A 25,638-nucleotide genomic window follows, 5' to 3' on the forward strand; every position below is an offset into this window, starting at 1 on the left:
AGTGTTTTAAGTTAGGGTAAGAGCCTATATATACAGACTATGGTAAGAGCACACAAACTAAATCAACACGTTTCCATAATCGTTATCACACTACAATGATCGAGACAGATTCAAGTGCAGATGTATGAAATAAAAATACCAGCACATGTATCAGTACAACTATAATATTACAATTAACTTTAAATAAAAACTCACATTACAGTCTAATTTTGGAATGCTCATGTCCATTATTTTTGCACCATGGGAAAAAGAGTGTACATCTGTGCACATGTGAAGCTCATCTGTTACAGTGGGCTCCAGGGGGTCACATGGGAACGTTTTGGGAAAATGCATGAGAAGGAAGAGGGGGAGTGAACTGATATTCAAAGTTGGAAAAAATCAACATTTGCTTTTCTCTTTTTTCAGTCGGGCTACGTCGGATGCGCTCGAGCTCAAGGAGAGCGCGCGCACGCGCACGCAGCTCTCGTGGGGCTGAGAGAGAGAGAGAGAGAGAGAGAGAGAGAGAGAGAGAGAGAGAGAGAGAGAGAGAGAGAGAGAGAGAGAGAGAGAGAGAGAGAGAGGCGTGTGATTTCTCTTTGTACTGAATGAAGAGTTCAGCCAGCTCCGCTCCTCTCTCTTCTCTTTTTATATAAGCAGAGTTTGCATGCTGTAAATAGCCCAATAAGCCGGTTACTCTTCACGTTTCACCGTAACGGTCGCTCCGGTTTGTTTTGTGGAAACGTCCGGCTACTGCCAATGTCTCTTTGAGCAATTTTTGGACAACAAAAGCATCAGGTCCAGCGCTGTTTCTTCGGGGGATTCCAAGTCACACATTTATCAGCCGGGATTTTTTTTTCAGTGAGGAAAAGGCCAGCACGTCAACAAAAGCCGCTTCGCCTCCTGACTGTCGCCCATTTCACACTTCACACCTCCGGGGGTGATTTTAGTATCCCGAAGCGAGTGACCATGGCTGATACGAGCCCTCAACCCCGGGTATATTTCCAGACGCCGGGCGGCACCGCGGAGGAACCCGAGATTCCGGTTCGGAAGCAGGGACGCGTTACCGTCAAATATGACCGTAAGGAGCTGAGGAAGAGACTGAACCTGGAGGAGTGGATTATCGACCAGCTAACGGACCTCTACGACTGTGAGGTAAAGACCCTAACAATAACCGGCCTGCAAACCGATCGATCCTATCGATCCGGGGCTCTATAAGTAATAGAGCTCTACAGTAAAGCGTAATAAGTCAGTTTATCAGATCTGGAGCCTCTGTCTGTCCTCTTTTAAGGCAAACTGTTACTAAATAAACATTAAATGTAGGCCCTTTGTGGCTGCTTTTGGCCTAGACTTGCTTCTTATAGCCTTTAGTATCTGGGCCATATGCAAAAAGATGAGGTAATGAAAGGCGTGATATAAGAAGAGTGTGACAAGAAACAAAGACTCCATCATGTCAGACATTTGTAATGTTTAAAGACCTCGTGGTTTAACTTCAGCCCCCACCCCCACCTACAGGTAGCTAAATGTAGAGCTGATGCAGCTTTACTGTCTTATCGTGGAATAGAGATCTCTCTCTTCTGATTGGCTGAAAAGATTTTAAAGCACACCTGTGAATTCACCAAATCAAGTATGACAGACCGTACTCTTGTTTAGCAGCTGTTTGGGAACGGTTTTTCCTATTCAAATCAGGTTTTAAACAAGTAAACATTTCATAAAATCATTTACGAAAATAAAATGTTCACGTGCTTGTTAGGGATGCACAAAAAAAGGAAACTGTAATTTATTTCGATTATTAAACAAATATTACACAGTTCTGCCTGTGTAACAACTTAATGTTAAAATCAAATAAATACAAAAAAACATTATTCTTTTATAACTTCTATCACAAAAGGCACCAATAAAAAAGGGGTTTGTACATATCAAAGTGTGGTTTCTAACAAATACTGTCTTTCAACTAACTAACAAAATCCCTTTGTTCAATATCGTTGTCTTTGCAAGTTGACATCATAAGTATTTCATCCTAGCCCTAGGTTATGTCTTTGTCTCATCTACAATAAGACCATTGTTGCACACCTACTCTCTTTTTTGGTGTATGCTAATTTAAAAGTTTTAAGCAAAATTAAAGGAGGGCTACTCTCTTCGGGAAGGGGATGTGCTGGCAAATGAGATAAATGAGGTGTGACTGATGAGTCTGAGTGGGGGGTCTGGTCATGCGTATGACCTGCCTGGCTGTGGTAATGACTGAGTATCAGTGGAAGCTAACTTTAGAGTCCCTCATCAAACCCTGGGCGACACATGGAGAGCTGCGCCATCTCCTGACTGGCTGCTGCCGTCAGGAGTTGGTAAGCCCATGCCGACTGAGCTAGCATTGACCCATATTCTATTCCTAGCATTAGCAATACAACGACTTAACAGGTATGAAGGTTCCTAGAAGGCTAAAAGAGACAAAAGGCAGGAGGATTCAAGAAAATGTGCACATAATACAACTAAGTTAGGCTATTCTAAAGAGGATAAAAAGTTAGACTTGAGCAAAGCTTCCAAAAACTCTCCTACTACTTGACCTTTGACCCTACTGACGCACACAGACATACAATGGGATTGTCTGGCTGTTGCTTGGTGGAGTTGTGTTGTTGCAGACACAACAGAGGCTGTCTCCACACTCGCACCTGTAAGTCCCAAATCTAATCCACTGACAATCTGTAACTAACTGTAACCAGATGCTATTCAAAGCCACTGAGGATGGAAAACGAATCTGTTGTGAAAATAAGATTGTGTCTGACTTGTATTCAGATTTCAAAGGCAGTTGCAGGGATACCCTGTGACATTTGGATAATAACAAAAAAGTAGCGGAGATACTAGAGACTTTTATGCCAGAAGAGGAGATTAAGTGGCCTAGTGAGGATTTTAGAATCAATGTGCTTATTGTTTGCTAACGATTAATTTATATGCCATGGATTAAAACTGTAACATTTAGTTATTGCAAACAGTGTATGAGGATTTTCCGGATAAATACTTATCTTTCTCGATCTATCATTCATTCACTTGTCTCACATCTAAGGCTGCAACTAACACATAATTCATTATCGATCATTTTCTAGATTAATTGATTAATCCTTTGTCTATACAATAAGGAAAATGCGATCATCAAGTAACTCAAAGTCCAAGGTCATGTCTTTAAATGTCTGGTTTTGCAGTCCAGAAACCAAAATATATTCACTTACGAAACAGAAAGCAGGACATCTCCATATTTGAGAGGCTGAAAACAGCATTTTCTTGCACCTTTGCATGAAAAAATGAATGATCATCATTATATTTCTGTCGATCGGCACATTTTTGCAGCTCTACCCACATCCATCTCTTATTCAATAACGCACTAATTATTACAGTTATGCTAGCTTTAAAGCACTCAATCTTTATTGTTAGTATGCTTTTTTTTTTGCCAACAGCTCAACAAATAGGTGCTGTGAGACTTGATTTGTTATCATTTGTTATTCTCAGATCAGGTCGTGTATCAGATTATACTCGTGAAAATGGTATATTGATTTATTTCACATTTTTGGTCACCTATCTCTCATTTATCTCTAATAATGATGGCTATTTTTCCGCTTTTATCCACAGAGGTTTCATTGTTCTGATTCCTTCTCTGCTGGGGCTGTTAGACAACAAAGAGATTAATTTACAGTCGGTTCACTGATGGAGACTCATTGGGCTCATTTAGACGGGGAGATGTGGAGCACGTGCTCCCCAACAGTGTAACTGGAGAGCAGGGAGCAGGGAGGGTTATTTGCTCAAGCCGTAATCCACATATTCACCCATCATTATTTCCTACCCCTTTATTTCACTCCTGTGTTTGATGCATACTATTTCTGCTGTTAATAAAACAGCATGGAGTTCAGGGGATTCATAATGAGCCATTTTCCCGTTCATATAATCCTTTAAACATGCTACAAGCAGTCATTTCTGCCAGCCAGCGTGTCAGATATTCATCCAGCCACTCAGTCCGTCTATCAGGGAGTTGCTATAGTGAGGATCCGAGCCTTAATATGACGCCATGGCAACAAGGCTTGGTTAAATGTTTATTGGTTAACCGTGCAGTCGAAAAAAAAGAGTCCATTCAGTCAAGGAAAGAGTAGTCAAATTCCAAAAAGCCCCTCATTATTTTCTTGCAAGATTATATTTAAAGCTATTTAAGCAGCGTGGCTTAGCATTGTTGGAATGTAGTTTTACTCAAGTACTGTACTTAAATAGAAATGTGAGGTACTTTACTTAAAGGAGAGGTGTCATGGCCATTTCCACTGATCATAATTCCATTGTTGAGGTCTACTAAAATAGATTTATATTGTGCAATTTTCCAAACTCACATTGGTTTCTCATACAGCATCTCTGTAAACTATGTGTATTCACTGAATTTCACTCTCTGCCTTTAACGGCTCGTTGTAGCTCCAATAGCTCCAGCCCCCACCCTCCCTGTGAGCACAGTGTGCTCTGATTGGTCGGGACGTTGTGAATCGCGCTGAGCTCCGTGGAGGTGTGGTTTCCTTGTTTAGGATACATAGCGAAACACAGCCAAACTCATCCTGAGCACACACAAACTCACAGCCGAAGTAAAAACAATAAGTGTGACTTGATATTGAGTAAGAAAAAGGTTGATAAACGCTGTGAGAATGGGTCTGCAGAGAGAATTTCGCCGCGATCCCAACTGTCTGTTATCAGCCTGCAGCCAGGGAGGAGAAATCAGCAGAGCTGCCTGTGTGTGAGGAAGTCCGTGGATTGGTCAATTTGGACCAATCAGCGGGGGCTTAACGTAACGGCTCCGCGGACGTAACGTAACGGCTCCACGGATTGGTTCCGGGTACCGCATGACCGTATCGCGTCATAGCTCTGGGCGTGGCTACTGGGTATCCAGACGTCACGATGCCCAGGAAGAACATGAGAAATCTCCAACGAGGCGTTTTGGGGAGGTCTTTTCTGTGTTAGAGTTTTACTCGCTACAGGGTGTACTTTGAGGGTTTTTGACTCTGCAGACCGTTTACATACATAAAAACCTTCATAACACACAAGGGGACGGGTAATAACCGGAAAAGCATGACACCTCTCCTTTAATATTTACATTTTCCTGCTACTTGATACTTCTACTCCACTTTATTTATCTGACAGCTTTAGTTACTTTTCTCACTTAACATGCAAAACATGTGATAATTTCAGAAAATACCAAAGCGATACATCATGTTTTGTATGTAAAATATTATAAACTACCCAATAGTGTATGGAATAGTTCAAATCAGCACCACCTCAACCAACTACAGAAGTAAAATGCTAATTACAAATGATGCATGAGTAATAACAATCATTTTAAAATAGTAAAACACAACAATAGAGGTTAACATTTCGCATCATGGTTACTTTGTGTCCATACTGAGATGCTTGTACTTTTATTTTTATTAATGGATCGGAATACTTCCTCCTTCTGGGCTTCAGATAATCCCTGCAGTCGATGTTAATGTGACATTTGCTTTGTTAAAGAAACACTCCGTGGTTTTGCGATTCCCAGTGTTAGTGAAGAGGTTACTTGAGTTAATCTGATAAGGTTCTCAGTAGGGGTACAATTATAAAAAAAAGAAAAGGTTGGGAACCACTGCGATACAATCTTAAAACCCTATATTCTCACAGTTTATATTATAAACCCAACTGTAAACGGTGTTAGGTTGGAAACACAAACAGTGAGCTGGCAGGAAGTGTTGGGATTGGAGGGGGGGAGAACAAAAGCAGGGAGTGTTTCTTTAAGGATAGATGCCTTTTTAAATTGTTGTTATTGAGCTTCCACTCTATTACTGGCTTTGTATATATAAAGGTCCTAAGTGAGTTTGAGCTCACTCCAGGGAAAAAGGAAGGTGGGGGTTACACACATCAAGTCCACCTAAAGTACAAACGATCACATTTCACACCAGCCCCGGTATCGTTTTCATAACAAATTGTTTTTCCGTCTGTTTTATCTTCTCGTAGTGACCAGTAGCTACATAGTTAACAGTGGGGCAGGGAGGCGATACAATCCCCCAAACTCCAGGGCCCTACGTGGCCACACACACACACATCCACACACACACACACACACACACACACATCCACACACACACACAAACACAGAAGGGGATAAGAGAGAGAACAGAGGCAGGATTGGTGAGCAGGAATGCAATAAACGGGGGAAGAGAAGGAAAGAAAAACTGGAGGGGATGGCAAGAGGAGAAGGAAAAAGGAGTAGGAGGAGGCAGGGATGTCACCGAGGGGGGAAATGTTTTTGTAACATGTGTCCTCTGCTCTTGTTTTAACATTATAGCAGTGCCTAAAGTCCAGTTTGACTGAAGCAGCACATAATCAGACACTGAAAACAATCCTTCTGAATGTCGAAAAAATGAACAAAAATGATTATATCTTACAAAGGAATCTTTTACATTGATTATTCCTATTTCTGTTGCCTCATTTTCAGTCTGTGTCTCAAACTAAAGAACATTGTAGATATGGTTGAAGCCAGGACAACACAAACCCTGGTAGAGCTGCACACTAAATAATAATCGGCACTATTTTGATAATCCATTAAACAAACACCGTATATGTAGTGTGAGGGTGAGTGTGCAACATTTGCTTAAACCACTCACCTAAAGGTCTGAATACCAATCAGCTTTACCCTGTTTCACTCCAAGAGGGTGACTACAAAGAGTGGTTGTTACACAGCGGGTAGTGAAAGACTCCAGTGTGTCTTTGTAAACCCCCCCCCCACAACAGCACGCACACACACTCACGCACACACACACGGACACAGATCTTGTTAATAGCTTACATGTGGTTCTACATGTTAAACAGTCTCTTCCTGTTGGATTGGGGGTGAGTCAGCATGCTGTAGCTGACCCACTGACTGACCATGTGAGCGTTTATACGACGCAGAGGGGATAAATCAACAGAGAGGATTGTGAGTGATCTTGCGTAAGTGTGTGAGAAAGATCGGAAGGAAGTAAGAAGGCATGGGTGAAGATGTAGAGAGAGGGAATGAGGGATGTGTGTAATCCAGGGGAATGTTTAGATTGTTGTCACAGGAAGTGTGTGAGAGACAAACACAGTACATTAGGGAAAGGGACAATATTAAAACATTACTTTCCCCCAAAAGCACAATCGATACACACACTTGTTGATTCACACACTCACATGGGGAGTTTCAACGGGCACATTTACACACCATTTAGGCATTGAGCCCTCTGTTTAGGCTGTGAGTCACCTTTAAAAGTGGCTGTTTTAAACTGTGAGTCAGGTCTGAGGTTGAAGTTTGCTTAGTAGGATGAGAGATAAAGGAATGAATTACACTGCATGCGTGGGAGATGTGTATGTTGGCCCATTTATCATTTGAGCTGACAAGAACAACAGGAAGTCAAAATGTTCCCCCGTGGGTCATTTGTCACAGTGCTTCCTTCTAATAAATGTGTTGTTGTGAAACTCAACAATGCATCGGATCAACTTATAGTCCATTAGAGGACAGTTGTCTTGCAGACAGGTAAAACTTAGAACAAACAGACGTTGGGTCACAGACATGAATTCCTCAACAGGAAACCCAAAGCTAAAAAAACATCATCATCAACCCCGGTACTTAAGCAGACAAACGTGTCATCAGTTGGATCAGCGTGAGCATTTAATAGCTTAGTGTCTTGAGAAATATAATATAATCATCCCATTAGACCTGGCCTTTTGAAGTCTAAATCTCTGTCCCGAGGTAGCAGCTCAAATTCTCCATACAGAGGAAACTGTCAAATATTAGAAATGGCTCTTTGACGAAACACCAATGATCCTACTGGCCACTTTAAATATACGTTGCCATATATACATGCACCTATTGAGAGATTACAGGTAATACTAGAGAAGGTGATGACTGACTGAGAAGGTGATGGAGCTGTAAAGAGCGTCATGAGTTTAGTACCCACACCAACCAGTTAAACAACCCTGTCTCTAAAAAGAAATCACATCCTCATACGAACTACTGCATATACAGTTACGCTTCAAGGCAAACGGTTGCAGTCTTAAACATGTGGTTGAGTTTGTAAATTGAATCAAAAACAACATGCTTGGTTAAATGTATTGAAAGATTAGAGTTTAGCTTTAAATAAGTGTGTTTGTAATGTTATATAGTTTATATAATCTAAATAAGTGAACCTTGACTTTTGACAACAAGCTAGTAAACCTGGATGTAAATATTGCTGGCTCCATACATAGAGATCCAAAAGACATTAAACAGATTTGTTAAGCTTCAAGGATAGACTTAGTGAGTAAAGTGGTTTTGAACTTTTAAAACTTTGGCTTTTTGGTACCTCATAAAGGCAAGTGTTCTTGTACGTGATCCAGTCTTTTTGTTGTTTCCCACAATCCTCGGCACATGCTCCATCGTGCGTCAGTCGGCCTGCACATACAGCACTGATTGTCTAACACCGCTCCACCACGTAAACGCGTTTCAGCTCCAGATAAGCCTGATGAGCTCGTCATTCCAGCGTCCGTCAGTCAACTGTAACAGGTTCAAACAAAACCATTTTACATTCATCCTCACAAGTCAAGCGTGGCACTTTAGCGCTTGATGCCTGCAGTGAATATGACAGGCAGGCAGTAACTTGTTTAATGTCATGAGACAGTTTACAGACTTGTATTCATTCACACTCTCCTGCAGTTGTGTATACTGTGTGTAAACACTTAACAGGCATCCTGTAAATATCTATCTTCCATAAACATGATGTGTGTACATGTATTCCCCTCTGCTTCCCTGCTCGTTACTCAAGATGAGCTACAAGGGTATATACAGTTTGTTTCAGATAAGCATTAACTGAGTCTTAACAAAAGTAAGGCTGTAAGTAACGATTATTTTCATTGTCAGTCAGTCTGTTTAATATATTATTTTTTAATTAATAAGTTATTCTGTCTATTAAATGGGAGAAAATTACGAAAATATTCACACTTTTCTTATAACACAACTTTAACCGATAAAAAGACAGTCAAAATATTTTGTGATTAATTTAGTAGTTGAGAAATAAGCGATTTATATATCCTTTCAGCTGTTAATCTGTTAATTATTTTAAAATTATATTCACTTTTAATCAATAAGTTATTTGGTGTAATCAAAGAAAGAACAATTTCAACTTTTGGACTTCATTTTCTCATAAGATTGTTTTTTTTTCTGCATTTTAAACCAATTAAATTAATGCATTTTAGGCTGCACACGTACTTTTCTGTTATGTGAAAAGCTCCAGCACCCCTGTGGAGGCTTTTTATAGGGAGCATGGTATAATAGTGATAGATTTTGGCACACAGGCCAGCGTTATTGCAGAATATGACTCCCGGGTGTTGTTGCTGTTATAGCGATTTTAAATGAGAGATGAATATGAGGTCCGGGTGTTTTATCGGCCTCCGTACTGACACCATATTAAAACAATGAAAGAAGCCATTGTTAACAGAGGAGACATCAGCTGGCAGCAGCTGGCACACATCTATGAGAGGAGTTGTTATCATCATGAGGTCTGCAGGTTGTGTGAGGTAACACGGATCCAAAAAAGGAGTGTTCAGTCCCAGGAGGAGCTTTAGAGCAGACAACAGGCCAGTTACTAACTGCAGGGAAGGAGGTGTTAGTATACAGCTTCATGCTATTTGTGCTGTGGGAGTTTAATGTGTTTATTGGATTTTTTTATATACGAATAACCGACTTTACCTGAGATGTGCACAATATCTTCCCTGCTAATGCTGAATATTAAGAGAAGTTGATGGATGACTTCTCCTTGGGATGTGATTTTTAATATAAGATAGTTGTAGATTTCAGTATCAGTAATGGGTAGAGAAAAAACATCTTTACATTATAATTACATTGACTCAAGTAGAAAGGAAAGTACTTGTAAAAAAGGAGTAGGATTACAAGAATAAAAATACCTTCTCAGGTTACTTTATTAGATGCAACTATTACATACATGCATTAAGCTCCTTAACAGGTGATAACAAATGTGAAGTGTACATTAAATGATGATATTAAAATATAAATGTTTTCTTTTAATGTTTATTTTATTATCTTTTCTTTTTAATGACTGATTTTAAATGCCATTTTCATAATGTCTTCCATTTTTGTAAAGCACTTTGAATTGCCTTGTGTTGAAAGGTGCTATATAAATAAACTTGCCTTGCCTTGCAAATGAAAATAGGTACTGCACAGTATAACCTAAAAACATTAAAAAAACAAGACATAAAATCACTTACTAAATTGTGTATATGTCCAGTCTTATCTAATGCTGGTGTACGTCCTCAGCCTAAAATCCAAATTATTTTAAGTAAAATGTATCAGTAAAACAAGCAGGACGTAGGTAGCCAATTGTAAGATAGACGTACATTTTCTCTCAAATAATACTCTTAGAATTTAATTAAAAACGACTTGAGTACATGTACTGTAAAGGGCTATATTTAACGCATTACTACCCAGTACTCAGATTGGCTCACTGAGTTCAGAGCTGTGCCACTGTGTGTTAGCTGATGAAGAGTTGGTAAGAGCACGGTGCCATGCTGGCTTCATATATCCTCCATGATGTCACCACTGAGTCAAACCTCCTTTAAAGTTAGGGTAGGTAAGTTTGAGAAACCGGCTCGAGATACACTTTTTGTTATATTCCATGGAATGCTCTTAACATCCCGATAGCAATGAATATCTTAAGTGCTTTGACAAAAAATCCATAAAAAAATGTCATCTGTGGAAGCCGTAATACTGTAAAAAGCACGACCAATCATTTTAGCCGGCCCGGCTAAAATAACTGGATGGCCTACCTGCCTGTCAGCCTTCCATCTGTGCACAAACTTATCTCGTGCCCTCATTGGTCATGTGCGCGTTCGTGTGTGTTGGAGGGGCTCTGTAAGGAAGTGGCAGATTTTTTCCGGTTGTGTATTTTCAAATTCTAGCGCACTCGAGCTGGTTTCTCCAAAATTACCTACCCCACCTTTAAGCTTTCATGGTGGCACACATTGGATGTCTGACAGTGACAGGTTTCCTGTGTGATTGTAAAAACTGCTCTGGTTAAAAGGGCTTTGTGAAGAAATGGACGAACAGATGGACACACAGACTGGCAAAACAGCTGATAGAAAACTGATGAATGAGCTGGAGGAATAATGATGCGGATATTTTTATTATATGAAGTTCAAATGATCTAGAATCATTTTGTGAATCAAAAATAGATAACAGTATACTTTATAGCAATGTGTAATACTTGTGTGTTCTTGTTTTTTTCTAAAAATGGATTTAATAATTAAGCAGGAAGGAACAACTAACCATATTTGGTCACAGAGTCTGATTTATAAATCCCTGATTAATCAGGAAGGAAGTCTCTCTTTCCTTCTCGCACACAAACTCTCATATGGTTGGAATAAAGAGTATTGAATAAACAAATCAACAAAAGTGTTATTAGTAATTAAGTTTCTGGTCCATATTATAAAATATGTAAAAGGGAACTGGTCAAATGTCCGTAGAAACGTCCTTTCTACTCACCACTCAAGCGTACAGGGTGTGTTTCCTGTTGACAAAGATTTTGGCTGGATTATAACTTTAATCTACTTAAAGTTGGATTCTGTTCGTGCCATGAAACCAATCAGAACTGTTTGATCCTACTACAGAACAAACTTCAGAGGAGAGAAAAGGAAACGCCAGGCGACTAAAGAAGAAATCAGTTAGTGATCAGATAGATGTTCATGTTGGGACACACGGTTTCTTATTAGGGTTGTTGTTTCAGACCATGTCAGTCTGTTTCTGTCTCTGTGTGATAATGGTATTAGATTATATTGAAAGAAAGAGTTATAATCTCATCTAATCCCTTTTGAAATCCAAAGGGATTACATTTTAATGAAAGCAGAATGAACCTGATGGCGCCACAAATAAACGTGGGTGAAAATGAATGGAAAACATATTTAAATATGAATTTAACTACCTCTTAGGGTTGCCAAACTCCTGCCTTAAACTGCCACAATAAAGAAATAAGTAATTCAATGAATGACAAATGAACAAATTAATGTTGGGCCCTTTGCTTGCCAAGAGTGAAATAATGGTAATGTGCTATAATCATACTTTGTGTGGATTCTTAATTTAATCTGCATGTAATCTCATTTTTCAGTCCATTTGTAGTGGTAATTACTGAAGAGGAGGTGTGTGTGGTCTTACTTTGGCTCTTTTTTTGCATGTATCTGTCCCCAAGTTTTGTATCTTTACCCGTTTGCTCTCGTGGTTATTAGTGTCCGATTAAAGAACCGGAAAAATTGAATTGTTAAAAGACCTCTCCCCCAATATTTCACACATCGATATCAGTGTGTGTGTGAATGTGCAGAGCGCCACCCTCAGCAGTGACAGACTTAAGTAGGAGGTGGAGGGTGAAAGTGGGCACTTGAGATGCTGCCTGGATCATTTATTTTAGATGGAGGCACGGGGCCTCTTGTAATTAGAGTGGGCTGAAGAGAGAGTAAGTGAGAGAGAAAAGCAGTATCTTTTATTGCAATCTTTACAAAAGGTTCAAAGTTAGCAGTTTAAGTCCGCTCATACATCTTCTGTCTCCCAGTTTTGGCTTTCTGACATACTTTTCATGTTGTATTTACTGTATTTGCCCTCACCTAACTAAATCTATTTACCAACATTGGAAGACTTGGATGAAATGATCCTTAAATCTTGGATGTTTTTACAGTTTGTGGTACAAACCGGTAGTTCCTGTGCTGCCTCTGCTCTGCACTTCCCTCAAACCACCTGTCAATCACAATGGTGGCACCGAGAAGTCTTTAGAGTTTAGTTCCCTTTTGAACAAGTGTGTGTAGGTGAGGCTTTTTTGCACACCCATGTGGCCAATCATAATCTTTCTATCAACTCTCGCTATGCCACTGTTTCCATGGCTGGAAATGTAAAATGTTTTATTTCCTTTGTGCTGTATTTAGCTGGCATCTTTAGTGCAATCAACCCTAAACATAAACAGGAACATTAGCTATCAATAAGCCAAACCATTTGAAGTGCTACATTTACCTACATTGCTACGGTTGTGTGTTAAACAGCTACCAATGGACAATAAGTAAATATCAACATGTTTGCTTTCAATCTGGCTTCACAGTCGGGTGAACACTGGGCAGCAGCAGCGGTGCCAGTCTGCTGCCCTCGTGTAGTGGTTAGTGAGCGTGATACAGCAGCAGATCTCAGCCCCCCCCCCCCCCCGGTGGCCCCGCTCTGATGCCAGGACAAGTCTTCTCGAGCTGGTTGAGACCCTGAGGGAGCAGCCAGTCCCCCCCGACCCCCCCCTATACCCTTGCAGCTGCAGCAAAAGACATGTCCAGTCAACACACAAAAAGCACCGAAGCGCTCAGTCAGACCAAACAAGCCGATGAGGGAATCATTCAACCGTATCGCACGCTGATGGGGCTCTGGGCAGCTTTGGAGGGTGGTGGGATCAAGGTTGGGTGAAACTCTACATTTTTAACTGTGTGTGTCCAAGTCTATCAGCAGATCTGTTCAGCTAGCCACTCTCTTCTTTACCAAGATATCATGTTGCTCTTTATTATGCAGAGGTGGAAGAAGTACTCAGATCCTTTACTCAAGTAGAAGTATAAATAGATTAAAATGAAAATACTAAAGTATAAAAATGAATAGTAGTCAGTGTATGTATGTCTATATATGTTTTACTATTGTTGCCTAATTACAGCGTAAGAACTGCCAAAAATACTATCCTAATTATAGCGATTAATGTTTCCTGGCATCCTATGAAGATACGTTCTGTGTATTTGGAGCCTGTTTAGTTTGGATTCCTGTTCTCTGAAGCAACCCACACACACACTGGAACACAATCGCATGCCCACATCACTACCATCACACTCTGGTTTATTTTACATTACGTGACAGAGCTGTTTTATCAGTAGTGAGATAGCAGGAAGGGTTAGGGAGTCAACACATACGGAGGCTCTGGTTGGAGTGTATGACATGTCTCTACAGAGGTGTAGATCATTTGGAGATCCTTACTTCCTCTAACAATGCAAGGTGTGTGAAAAGTAGTTTGTATTGCACAATTTAGTTATAGTTTCTGGTCACCATCCAGGTTGTGAAAGAGGTGAGTTCAGTTTAACTGTGACTGTTTTTTGTGTGATTCAAAACAGGACATCATATTCTCCTGGGAGGAAGTACATTCAACTGATAGGAGGTGTAACAGAGATACAAATCAGCCACGTGCACACACATACTGTTACTCAGACTGGATTAAGTACATTGCATTGATTATGGACAGTTGTGGTTTACGGTTGTGTGTACAGCAGCCACTTAAATTAATTGTGCACACACACTTAATCAACTCTGCTCTCTTTAACTGTTAACGCCAACACACACATTCACTCTCACACACTTCCCACAGATCTCGCTTTCCCTCCCCAGCCCAGCAATCTCCAAGGTCACGTAACCAGACAGGAAGTTGCTTGTTCCTCTTGTGTTTTTAACCCCTTCTTCACAAAAAGAGAGAGCTTTTTGAATGCTTTTTAGGCGGTGACACATTATGGGAGCCTAACTGGTTCTGGGAGGAGGGGAAATACGTGCTAAGAGAGGGAGGCAAACAATGTGTGTTATTGTAAGAGATGCAGAGGGAGATAGAAAGAAGATGGAAAGCAGCAGCCGATGACTGACACTATGCATCCCTAACCACTGCACACTTGTTGACCCCCACTCTCTCGTTCCCCTCGTAAGAGCCCGCAGCAAGGTGGCCCAAATACTATGATTTGCCCTGTTACACACACACACACACACACACACACACACACACACACACACACACACACACACACACACACACACACACACACACACACACACACACACACACACACACACACACACACACACACACTGAGAGTGATTTATAGCAGAGCGGTAGCAAAGAGCGCTGATGCCAAGCAGACAGGAAGGGCATCAGAGAAGACGTAAAGATAGTGGGAGACAGAGAGGGGGGGCATGACAGGAAGCAGGTTCAAGCCCAGTGTTTTTCCACAATAGGCTTTTCCTAGATCTGTATGTTTGTGTGTGTGTGTTGATCAGAGGACAGTAGAACTAATAAGCAAATCAGTCACAAGAGGGAGATATATTGTCACTCCGAGTAGCTTTCAGGCAACCTTTTAGCTTTAAGTTGAAAATATCTTCTGGTACTTTGACAACGACATGGGTTTCGATAACTTTTGCAGTGTCTTTTATTTCTAAAAAGGCCACAAATGGGGATTATATAAACGGTATTATCGATTAACCTGCAGATTATTTCCTAGATGAATTGATTAGTCGTTGGGCCTTGAGAAAATGCTGGAAAATAGGAGAACATGTCCAAGGTGATGTCTTTTTTCTCAGTGCAAATCAGAAATACATTCACTTTAATAGTATAAAAAACAGAAAGGAAGGAAATATCTATATTCAAGTGTTTGAAAACAGCAGGTTCTAACTTTTTAGCATGAAACTTACATCAAAAAACTTGTCGATTATCAAAATATTTGGCAATTTATTTCAATCCTTTGGTGCACTCATCGTTGCAGATGTAAAATACCTTTGGAATTATGGAGAGGAAATGTAACTTTTTATGCATAAGTCACATCCATTGCTCAACTTTGCACATCATTTCTGCCACAGTGTTTATTTAACAGACAGGCATGGACATGAATACGATGTGGGAGTAATTAGGTGTGCTAATCGGATCATCTCTAAGTCTTTGCAAACTGTAGTAACCTAAAACCTCCCCTGCATAATAAATCAAATATACATGTAACTACATGATTCTTTGCCGAAGCATGCTTAATCTCCAAGTCACCGCTATCTATCCTGACCTTTAGCAATGAAGAAATATGTTTTCTTGAGTTAACCATGTATTTAGGCCAAAAGTATTTAACCAAAAGTAGTGAGCTGTTATCTTCTTTTCTGTCTGTTAGGATACGTCAGTGATGATTTTGATGTATGCAACAATAAAACATATCCCAACTAATTACGATAGCTGAGATTTAAGTAGACGAGTAAAAGCACAATCCAGTTTTCCGCATTTAAGACATTTTACTCGTAGATTGGGTCAATTATATATACTGTAAGAGCTCATTTAAACAGTTGACTTCCTGCTCTGGTGTTAGTGATGTGGGCTTGAGAAAATGGCGTGTGAACACTTTGTTCTGATAACTTGTGAGAACCGAAACACCCTCACAGCCAAACCATCTCAGCTATGCTCAGAGTCTGTAACTTGTCATTGTCACAAACACTTTTGGGTCCCAGTGCCAAGTCAACCAGCATGAGGTAATAGATTTAATGGAGTCTGCACATTAACACACACTCACTCTATAATGCAAACACACCTAAACACTCAGCAGAAACACTTTGCTGCTTGGACTGACCCCAATACAGTGAGGCAGCACAGAGAGGATTGGAAAGGAAAGTGCAGCAACGTTAAATTAGAATCACAACCCCCCCCCCCCCCTGCATAATTTCACAACTACTTCATAAAAAGAATTAGCAAGGATAGATCATAGGAGTAAAAGCAGTGTGATGAATTCAGTCAAAACAAGCACACACACAAGGAAATTGGAGTGCGTGTGGACATTGTTCAGCGACACACGGCCTACTTTTCCCGCTCCTTCCTCTTCCTCCTTCCTACTTCCTGCCTGCTGCAGCCATCACTTCCCTCTGTCCTCATCCCTGCATTGTGGCCAGCCAAAACATTGTTTGTGTTGCAAAACAGGCGACTGGCCATCCTGAACGCTGACTATTTGTATCCTTCTTTGTCACCGTGGCTGTAGGGAAAGCAAAAGTGGCTATTTATCACTCAGCATCCAGCTTTAAGTAGCTTTTATGGCTGCGATAAAGATGATTTTCTATTAATCTGCCAAAAAGATTTAGTTTACGATAGTATGTGATCTTGTCATTTGGGATGAATTCTTAAACCGTTTTGACTTGAAACAAAGAGTTGCAGCTCTGTTATTCTTTATGTTTTCATCACTTTCCTCTACATGGTGTCTAGCCCTTTTCTTCTACACGCACACACACGCTAACCTGTAGTTTACACAGATCCTATCACAGGAATCAGCTCCTATGTTGTCACTAGGAGACGTGCAGTGTAATCCTTGCAGGTGTCCTGTGTGACCTACTTACACACCAAGCTTCCCACACTGTAAAGCAACTTATATATCCACTTGATATGGACCTGTGTTGTAGTTTCATCAGCAGTGAATCTGCTAGTTACATACAGTAGAGCTGCAATGATTAAGTGATGTACAGAGAACAACTATTTTGAAAATCCATTCATCAATAAATTCATTTTTTAACAAAAAGCTGTTTAAGCCTCCAAAATATAGGTCTTTCCTCTTTGTCTCAGATTAATATCATATTAGAGTCAATATATTCGAGGTTATGACTGGCAAGACATTTAAAGACCACGCCTTAGAACTACATCTAGATCGCCTAGATATTTTTTGACATTTTATATACCAAAGGATTAACAGATTTATCTACAAAATAACTAACCTGTTAATCAAGAATGAATATAATTGTTAGTTGAAGCCCCAAACATTGCATACCTTCATTTATTTGCTTATTTTTACACTCCCTTTTTTCACTTTTCATGTTCATACCCTGTAGCTGCAGTATACTGTATGTGTGTCATTTCACCAGAAAACTTGTCTCGGTGTTGGAAGTTTTAATACGATTTGAAGTTAGAGTACTGACTTAAAAGTTGATTTGGTGAATCATTTTATATTATTAATTTTTCTGTGAGCATATATTTTACAAATGTAACTGCAAATGTATTTAAAAATACTCTTTTTAGCTACATTTTCTTTGTTATTTTGTCTTTTTTTCAATATTGAGTCATTATTCCTTACTACAGTCTGACCAAGCTTCCCTTTAGAAACATTGACTTCACTTCATTGCTCTCTGTCATCACTTCCCTTTACGGAAACATTTACAGTAGTGAACGCTGACCTACTTGTGTGTGTGTGTGTGTGTGTGTGTGTGTGTGTGTGTGTGTGTGTGTGTGTGTGTGTGTGTGTGTGTGTGTGTGGCTTATGTTTTAGCTACGAAGAATCTGTAGCTGCCATTTGATCTGTCCAGGGCTCACACACACACTCACACACACACACGCTCTCATACTGTCACATCTCATCTGCTCGGTTCTGCGGGCAGCCTGCAGACAGACAGTGTGTCCGTCCGGCTGTCTGTCTCAATCTCATTGTGGTGCTGTCTGAATCATATTTGCACGCTTGTTGTCCAGCAGAGTATAATTACATTTAGAGACCACAATTAAAAACGTCTATATGGCAGTTTATAGAGATAGTTTCTAAGATGAGGCTGGTTCGGACTGAAAAGGGAGAGTTCCGAGTATGTAACATCAACAGAAGTGTAGTCTTATGACACGAGATATAACAGACATAACCTCTCTTGCAAAGGAGATACAGCTATTCAAAAGTAAAGTAAGGCTATCTCTGCAGGGACAACGAACAGATACTGTGAACAACAACGCCTGAAGACAAGAAATGGATCCCTGATGAGTATTACTCAAAATCTTGCACTTACAGTCTGTGGACTTGGTTTTTCTAAGTAATAGGAAACAGTGGGCATCATTTGTATTTCTTGTTGCCAGGTATGATGAAGATGAACATGCTGCAGAGCGGTTTGGTTGCAATGGCACAGGTTTGGGAAGTAGTGAGCATACGACTGGAAAAATTAGACTTGAATTAAACTCCATGACTTGTGTGTGAGTGTGTACAAGGATGTTTTGATACAGTTGTTAAAAATGCCCTCTATTTACTTACATTTATCAAGAATTTCCTCAGATTTTGATTTATTTGTGTACCTTGGATGCCTGTGAGAAAATGTTCTTCAAGAGACAGGTAACACATGCCATAAACTAATGATCATTCTGGAGGCATTCCATTTAAATACTATATGCCATGATGATTGAGAAGCAACAACTTCCATGTTCTCTCTATCTATTTCTTACACTATAGGTTTCACATGGACTCAAAAACAATAGTACTGAAAAGATAAGTCTAAATCCGATGTGCCTCTTCCAATAGTTGCACACGGCTCTGCTTTGTTTACCAGCCTGCAGTGTGTGCCAACATCTGGCAGGCACCTCTCAGATCGCATCTGCAGCCGGCAGTAAACCCTGCAGACTGCAGAGGAGTTCACAGAGTCAGTCTGAGGATTGTTTTGGAAACCCTCCCTCGTGATTCCCCGCTTTCTTTGTGTCTCCTCTCTGAAGCCTGTCTTCCGGCCTTTTTTAACATCCCTCCCTCCCTCCCTCCTCCCTCGGTTTACTCCCCTCAGCTGCTCCCTCTTCTCGAGATGCTTCTTAACCTCTTACCTCCCTTCCTCTCTGCGTTCCCTTCCCCCCCGGCACATTTAACAGTCCATCTCTAAAATCATTTTCCAGTAAGCTGTATTAAATATGAGCCAATGTGTATCGCTTTCAGGATGAGCAATGAGAGATTTACAAGACATCTACAACTTCTTTTAGTATGGCACAGAAAAATAAATGAAATGTTGTTGATATAGAAAAATAAACATAAAGAAAAGTCAAAGCTGTTTTTCTTATCCTAAAATGAGCAAAGTCACATTACAGAATTTTGTTTCTGTATTTGTGTTCTTTGTCTTTCCCACGTTTTTTCTCGCCTCTGTCTTTACTGCATGTAGCAGCACATGGAGCCCACATGTTGTGAAGATCAGAGTGTGTGTGTGTGTGTGTGTGTGTGTGTGTGTGTGTGTGTGTGTGTGTGTGTGTGTGTGTGAACAGCAGTCAGTGTGTCTGCAGTGTAAGCATGTCTGCCCCTTTGTGTCAATTTTTAGGAGCTTAAAATCCAAAATTCTGTAAAATCAAAAATGTGTCTGAGTGTGTGTTAATAGTGTACATTGTGTGTGTACGTTTTATTGAACCCTTTTGCTGCTTACTACAGTACATGTCTGTACGCCAACTTGCCTGTGTGTGTGTGTGTTTTACTCTGCTGACAGTAAGTCTATCTGTCACCTCCAGTCTCTATCTCACACAGGCTGTCCTGCTTATAAATCCTCATACCTCTCACACACACACACACACACACACACACACACACACACACACACACACACCACTGTACATCCAGCTCAGACGTATTAAAGCTCATTTTATAATTCTTTAATCCATGTGTGTGTGAGATGTGAGAGACTTGTCACTTTAAAAAGAAAAGTGTGTGTGTGTGTGTGTGTGTGTGTGTGTGTGTGTGTGTGTGTGTGTGTGTGTGTGTGTGTGTGTGTGTGTGTGTGTGTGTGTGTGTGTGTGTGTGTGTGTGTGTGTGTGTGTGTGTGTGTGTATAAAGGAGTGTACGTGTGTGTGGAATAGGGGGCAGTCGGGCAGGTGCAGAGACAGCTGGTGTGGGCAACTCTAACCGAGGGGGAGGACGGGAGAGAGGGTGGGATTCCTAGAGAATGACATGAATATAGGGTAGCAATTGAGCAGCAAAAGAGGGGGAAACGAGTATTTGTGTGTGCGTGTGTCTTGTTGCCAGTGGTGGACGGCTTTGATAGCACACACTGAGCCTGTGTGCTTGAGTGAGACAGATGGAGAAACAGAGAAACAGAGGGAGACTATTAAAGCACTTCATCAGGAAAACAAGGGAATTGATTGGCCGGAGGGAGAAGGCGTGGCGAGGAAGAGGAAGAGAGACACAAAGACGAACTTACAGTGAACTCACTTTTCACTTTCATTTATTTAATGAGCTAGATATCTCTGCTCTAGAGGCAAGGGGGCTCTTCTTATTAGAGGTCAGTTTATCAGTATGAGCCGATAATTGCTTTGCTGGAATTAAAAGTGTGCATTGTCAATTATTGCAGCTTTTTCTGGTTAGATGTGAAATACAGGCCAATTTCAAATGGAGGAAGTTATTCTCTGACTTTGTGTTGATTTCAAAGGAACGCCCTTACGGGAATAACAGGAGTGTGTGTTCACTTTTGGCAGCAGCAGTGTTACAGTCAGCTGTTTACAGGCAACCCTTCAACAATGCACTGTAGATGAGTTAAGCAACTGTTCCACATTTTGGAAATATGCTTATTCGATATCTTGTCTCAAATCAAATCAAATCAAATCAAGTTTTATTTGTATAGCACATTTTTAAAACGATTTTTGGTCAAGCCAAAGTGCTGTACATATAATAATTACCTTACAGTAAGGACACTTTACAGCAAATATAACAGCACAGTCTAGGATAACATTGCAAGATTGAAACCCCTAAGGATCTGTATGCTAAATATGAAGCCTCATCCAGCAGCTAGTTAGCTTAGCTTAGCATAAAGACTGCAAACAAATGGAAACAACTAGCCTGGTTCTGTATGAAGATAACTAAATACCCCTACTAACACCTCTCCAGGGCTCATTGGGTTACAAAAAAAACAACATTGTTATTTATACAGAACACGTTTTTTTACAGGCTGTGTGCATCTAGGCAAATACGTTTTGAATTGAACAATTGTATTTCCTATTTTGGATCCAAGTGTCTTTGTCTCTCCTGTCTTTCGTGATAGAAGGACGGCTCCCTCTAGTGTTCAGTGATGAACATTCATCAGTCACTGCACCACATCACACACAGACAGAGCCTCTGCTGGGCTATTTGCAGACAACCACATAACATAAAAACAAGGAAAGAAATCTGCATCATCCTTTCTGTTCTTAATCCATCAAGAGAGACTGACTAGTGTGTGTGTGTGTGTGTGTGTGTGTGTGTGTGTGTGTGTGTGTGTGTGTGTGTGTGTGTGTGTGTGTGTGTGTGTGTGCTGCCAGAGAGCTGTCACCTAAAGAAACCTTTTAGATTCTGATCTGTGTATCAACAGTTCAATTCATTTTACTCGAATATTTCGTGACATGACATCTTAGCTGATTCATTCATGGTTTCAGGGCAGAATCAATAGTGTTTTTTCCAGGATCTGATTAATATAAACAATTATTTTTTGGGTAAATTGTTGAATGGGACTCGTAAAACAAGAAGATTTTTTCACAATTTCAAGCTCAGATTTGGTTATTTTTCTATACACAACGGTTGGTTACACATGATTCATTCAAGGGCAATCAGAATCTGGAAAATCTGACCAAAGAAATCTGCTTTTAAATGTTCTAGCTATGACAAATGGTTTAATTTGGGCGTTTTATGAGAAGAAATCATGCGTTTGTAATTCCTTGTTGGGTTGTGTGGTTCAGAGGTTAATGTACCTCCTTTTCTCTTGTGTTAGGAGGAGGCCATCCCAGAGCTGGAGATCGATGTGGACGAGCTGCTGGATATGCCCAGTGACGTAGAGCGGGGAGCCAGGGTCAAGGTAGGACACAAATATACACTTATGTCAACTCGTGCAAAGACGCAGAAAAATGCCAAAGGCGAGATGTATATCCTGACTGTCTTCTATTTATTTTCAGGACTTAGTGGTCGAGTGTTTTAAGCCTACTGAGGTGAGATTTGTTTTACCTTCCTTCCTCTCTTCACTCCACTGTACCCTTATATCTATGTACTGTTTGTTTCTGACTCATGTGTTTTGTCCCTCCTCTCTCCCCGTAGGACTTCGTCTCAGAGCTGCTGGACAAGATCCGAGGGATGCAGAAGCTCTCCACGCCTCAGAAGAAATGATGCGTCCCTCCTCCTCCTCACCCACACCCTCCCCTCCACCTCTCGTCTTCCTACCTTGCTCTCCATTTTTTTTTTTTTAAGTCTCCATCCATTGTGCATCTTCTTGTTTCCTCTTGCCTGGATCCAGCCCTATTAGTGGCTTGATTTCCATGTTGTGTGACCTTCCTGTGTTGTTAGTCGGACGTTCTTCTTAAAAAGCGAAGATTGGTCAAGTTAAGTTAGCAACAAGTGTTTCATTGGGCTTCATCCAGGCACGTTCCTTCCTTCCCTTTTCCACTCCTTGTCCTTCACCCTTTGTTTTGGCTTTTACTCCTCTTCCTCCTCCAGCTCTTCTTCCTCCCACCCTCCCTTTAAACCACCCTCCATCTGTCTGAGGAGGAAGAGAAAAAGAGGAAAGGAGTCATATAATTACTGAGAGGAGCGGCTGAGAGTGGGAAGACGAACAAGGGAAAGAGTCTCCGACGGCCAAAAAAAGAGTGGAAGGCGGAAACAGCCAATCAGCTTGAAGCAGGGCCTAATCATTGCTTATGTCTATAATGAGATTCCTTGTTTTGTAATGGGGTTACTCTTTTAGATGATTTGCCAACCGTGATTCTTGTGATGCTTTCAGTGCAGGGGGGATATTCACTTGACTTTTTTGGCGGGGTCAGTACAGTCTTTTCAGATCATTCCTCCCATAATCAGAGGCATGTGTTACACTGGTGCATTTAAAGACTGTCCTTTTTTAGTGTGTGGATCTGCACTATGTCATTTTATGGAAGAAAATCTGAACCCTTTGACCACGAGAAATAATGGGACGTAATTTGAGTCCAACAAAGAGAGAAATCCGATCCTGGAAATAGTGGTTGAACCTTAAAACAAAGTTGCTGTGGTGGTCTAACGGTTCGACTAATTATAGACTACAAATCTTCCTTTGAGGCTAGAGTAGAAGTAGGTTCTCTTTAGGGTGGGTGTGCTTGAATTACACATTTTTAAGGAAGAAAAGTTTATTTTCTTTCCTCAAAGCGTAGTGCAGTTGTAAGAGAGGCTCTTTAGAAGCACATACATGCATTTGTGCGTCCGTGTTGCTAAATGCTACATGTTGCTACATAATGTACAGCAACAAACATAATAGGAGTGTTTTCCGGCCTGTATATTCTGCTGTTCAGTACGACAAATTAGATTTTGTTTAAATAGGACTGGTTCCTGGTTTAGTTTTTCTTGATTTTGTCACACACACACTGACAGTCTGAAAGGGGGGTCCCAGAACAAAGCTGCCTTGTTTTCTTTTGTTTCATCCCCTCTCTGTGTCTCTTCCTCACTTTTATTCGTTTATCTTTCAGTCCACCACATTGTTTTGTGTTTGGCAGGCGTCCATTTGGAGCACACACACACACACACACACACACACACACACACACACACACACACACACACACACACACACACACACACACGTGGAAGCTGTGAAATTGTCTTTAAAGCTCCACGTTGGTGTCGAGACTTTGTATTGCCCTCTGCATGCCAGTAGATCCACCAATGGGAGGGATGGATGGAGGCCGCTGTTTTACATTGAAGCTGTCTAAATGCATCCACCCTTCCTTTTCTTCTCTCACTCACACACACACGCCACCCTCGGGGCGTAGAAAACGGAAACACACTAGCAAACACAGCTGCCTCTCACACAGATGTGCACACACACACTGAGAGAGAAAGGGAGAGGGAGACAAGTCGGGAGCTGTCACAGGACCTGTGTGAGTTCCCCCTCCGCAGCTGCCAATCATCTGCGAGGATAAGCCATCTGCTTCTCAATCTGAGCCAATCGGATCAGAGGCTGAAGCCCGTCGTCCAATCGGAGACGCATTAGCTGTGATGCCTGTGGCCAATTGCTAACACCTGCGGAGACAGCAGACCTCCACTGTCTGTCTTTCTCTCTCAGTGCCAACACACACACACACACACACACACACACACACTCACACACACACACACACACACACACACACACACACACACACACACACACACACACACACACACACACACAGGCCCATTTTCATCTTGCTGCTCTGTCCTTCCTGCCTGTCATCCCCCCTCCTCCTCCTCCCTCCCTCAATCCTTTTTCCTTTCCTTTAAAAAAAAAAAACAGATGTTGCCTTAGGTATTATTTATGTTACACAAACCAAATAAACGGGAGACATTCATTTTTTAAAAGGTAACTGCTAAACACGTGAGCAGAACTGCGACATGTGGAGAATCTCCTGTCGCTCCTTTTTTGGAAAACTAAATGAGATTTCTTTTTTTCTTTTTAGAAGTGAGTGTTTAATACTTAGGCCTTGATACAGTGATTTTGTTTAGATGAAACAATGTTCCTTGCATTTACCATTTGAATACTGGGCTGTTTTTATTGTGACCATGACACTTATTGATGCCATGCCTTGGATTAACATAGCTGAACACAAATCCACTCAGATACACCTTGGTGCGATTGCTTTTGCCTTCCTAGTGGGGTTTCCAAATCAAGCACGGTCTGCGTTTTTATTTCGGAGACATCGGATTGTACCAGGCACGCTCAATCAGTAGGTGAATTTGAGTGGATTTTCTTGTCTAAATCCAGGTTTGGATTATATCTTCTTAGACTGTTATTGAGGAGTCTGTTTTTTTACTGTTGGAGAAAATTGCAAAAAAAAAAATATATATACTGATTATCATCATTGAGGCTAAATACAAGAGCTAAACTGTGCAGATTGAAGGAGCGAAGGTGTTTTTTTTGGACAATGATTAGATCGAAACCACAAACAAATGTAGCAATATCAACAACAGGTCTTGTTTTTGCCCAATTTTGTTACACTTTTATGCAACTTTAATAAAAACATGTAAAATGGAAATACTGTTGTTTTGTTCATTTGTCATTCTTTGCTTCAGAAAACCTTAGCCTTACCTACAATTATACAACAGAATATTAGCTTGCACATAGTTCAACAAATAATTAATTTACTTTTTATATTCTTTATGTGCTTTATT

The 25,638-nt window shown here is 40.7% G+C and overlaps 1 protein-coding gene across 1 annotated transcript; it reads left to right on the forward strand.

Moving 5' to 3' along the window:
- The first annotated feature begins 557 nt into the window (after window positions 1-557).
- ppp1r14bb (protein phosphatase 1, regulatory (inhibitor) subunit 14Bb) lies at window positions 558-25,502 on the forward strand. The gene is made up of 4 exons (XM_034136534.1): window positions 558-1,131; window positions 22,247-22,330; window positions 22,428-22,460; window positions 22,567-25,502. Exons 1-4 carry the CDS (start codon window positions 946-948, stop codon window positions 22,633-22,635), a joined length of 372 nt encoding a protein of 123 aa, XP_033992425.1. The 5' UTR covers window positions 558-945; the 3' UTR covers window positions 22,636-25,502.
- The last annotated feature ends 136 nt before the right edge of the window (window positions 25,503-25,638 follow it).

This window comes from Trematomus bernacchii, unplaced genomic scaffold (genome assembly GCF_902827165.1).
Source record: "Trematomus bernacchii unplaced genomic scaffold, fTreBer1.1, whole genome shotgun sequence".
In the NCBI taxonomy this organism is placed as follows: Eukaryota; Metazoa; Chordata; class Actinopteri; order Perciformes; family Nototheniidae; genus Trematomus; species Trematomus bernacchii.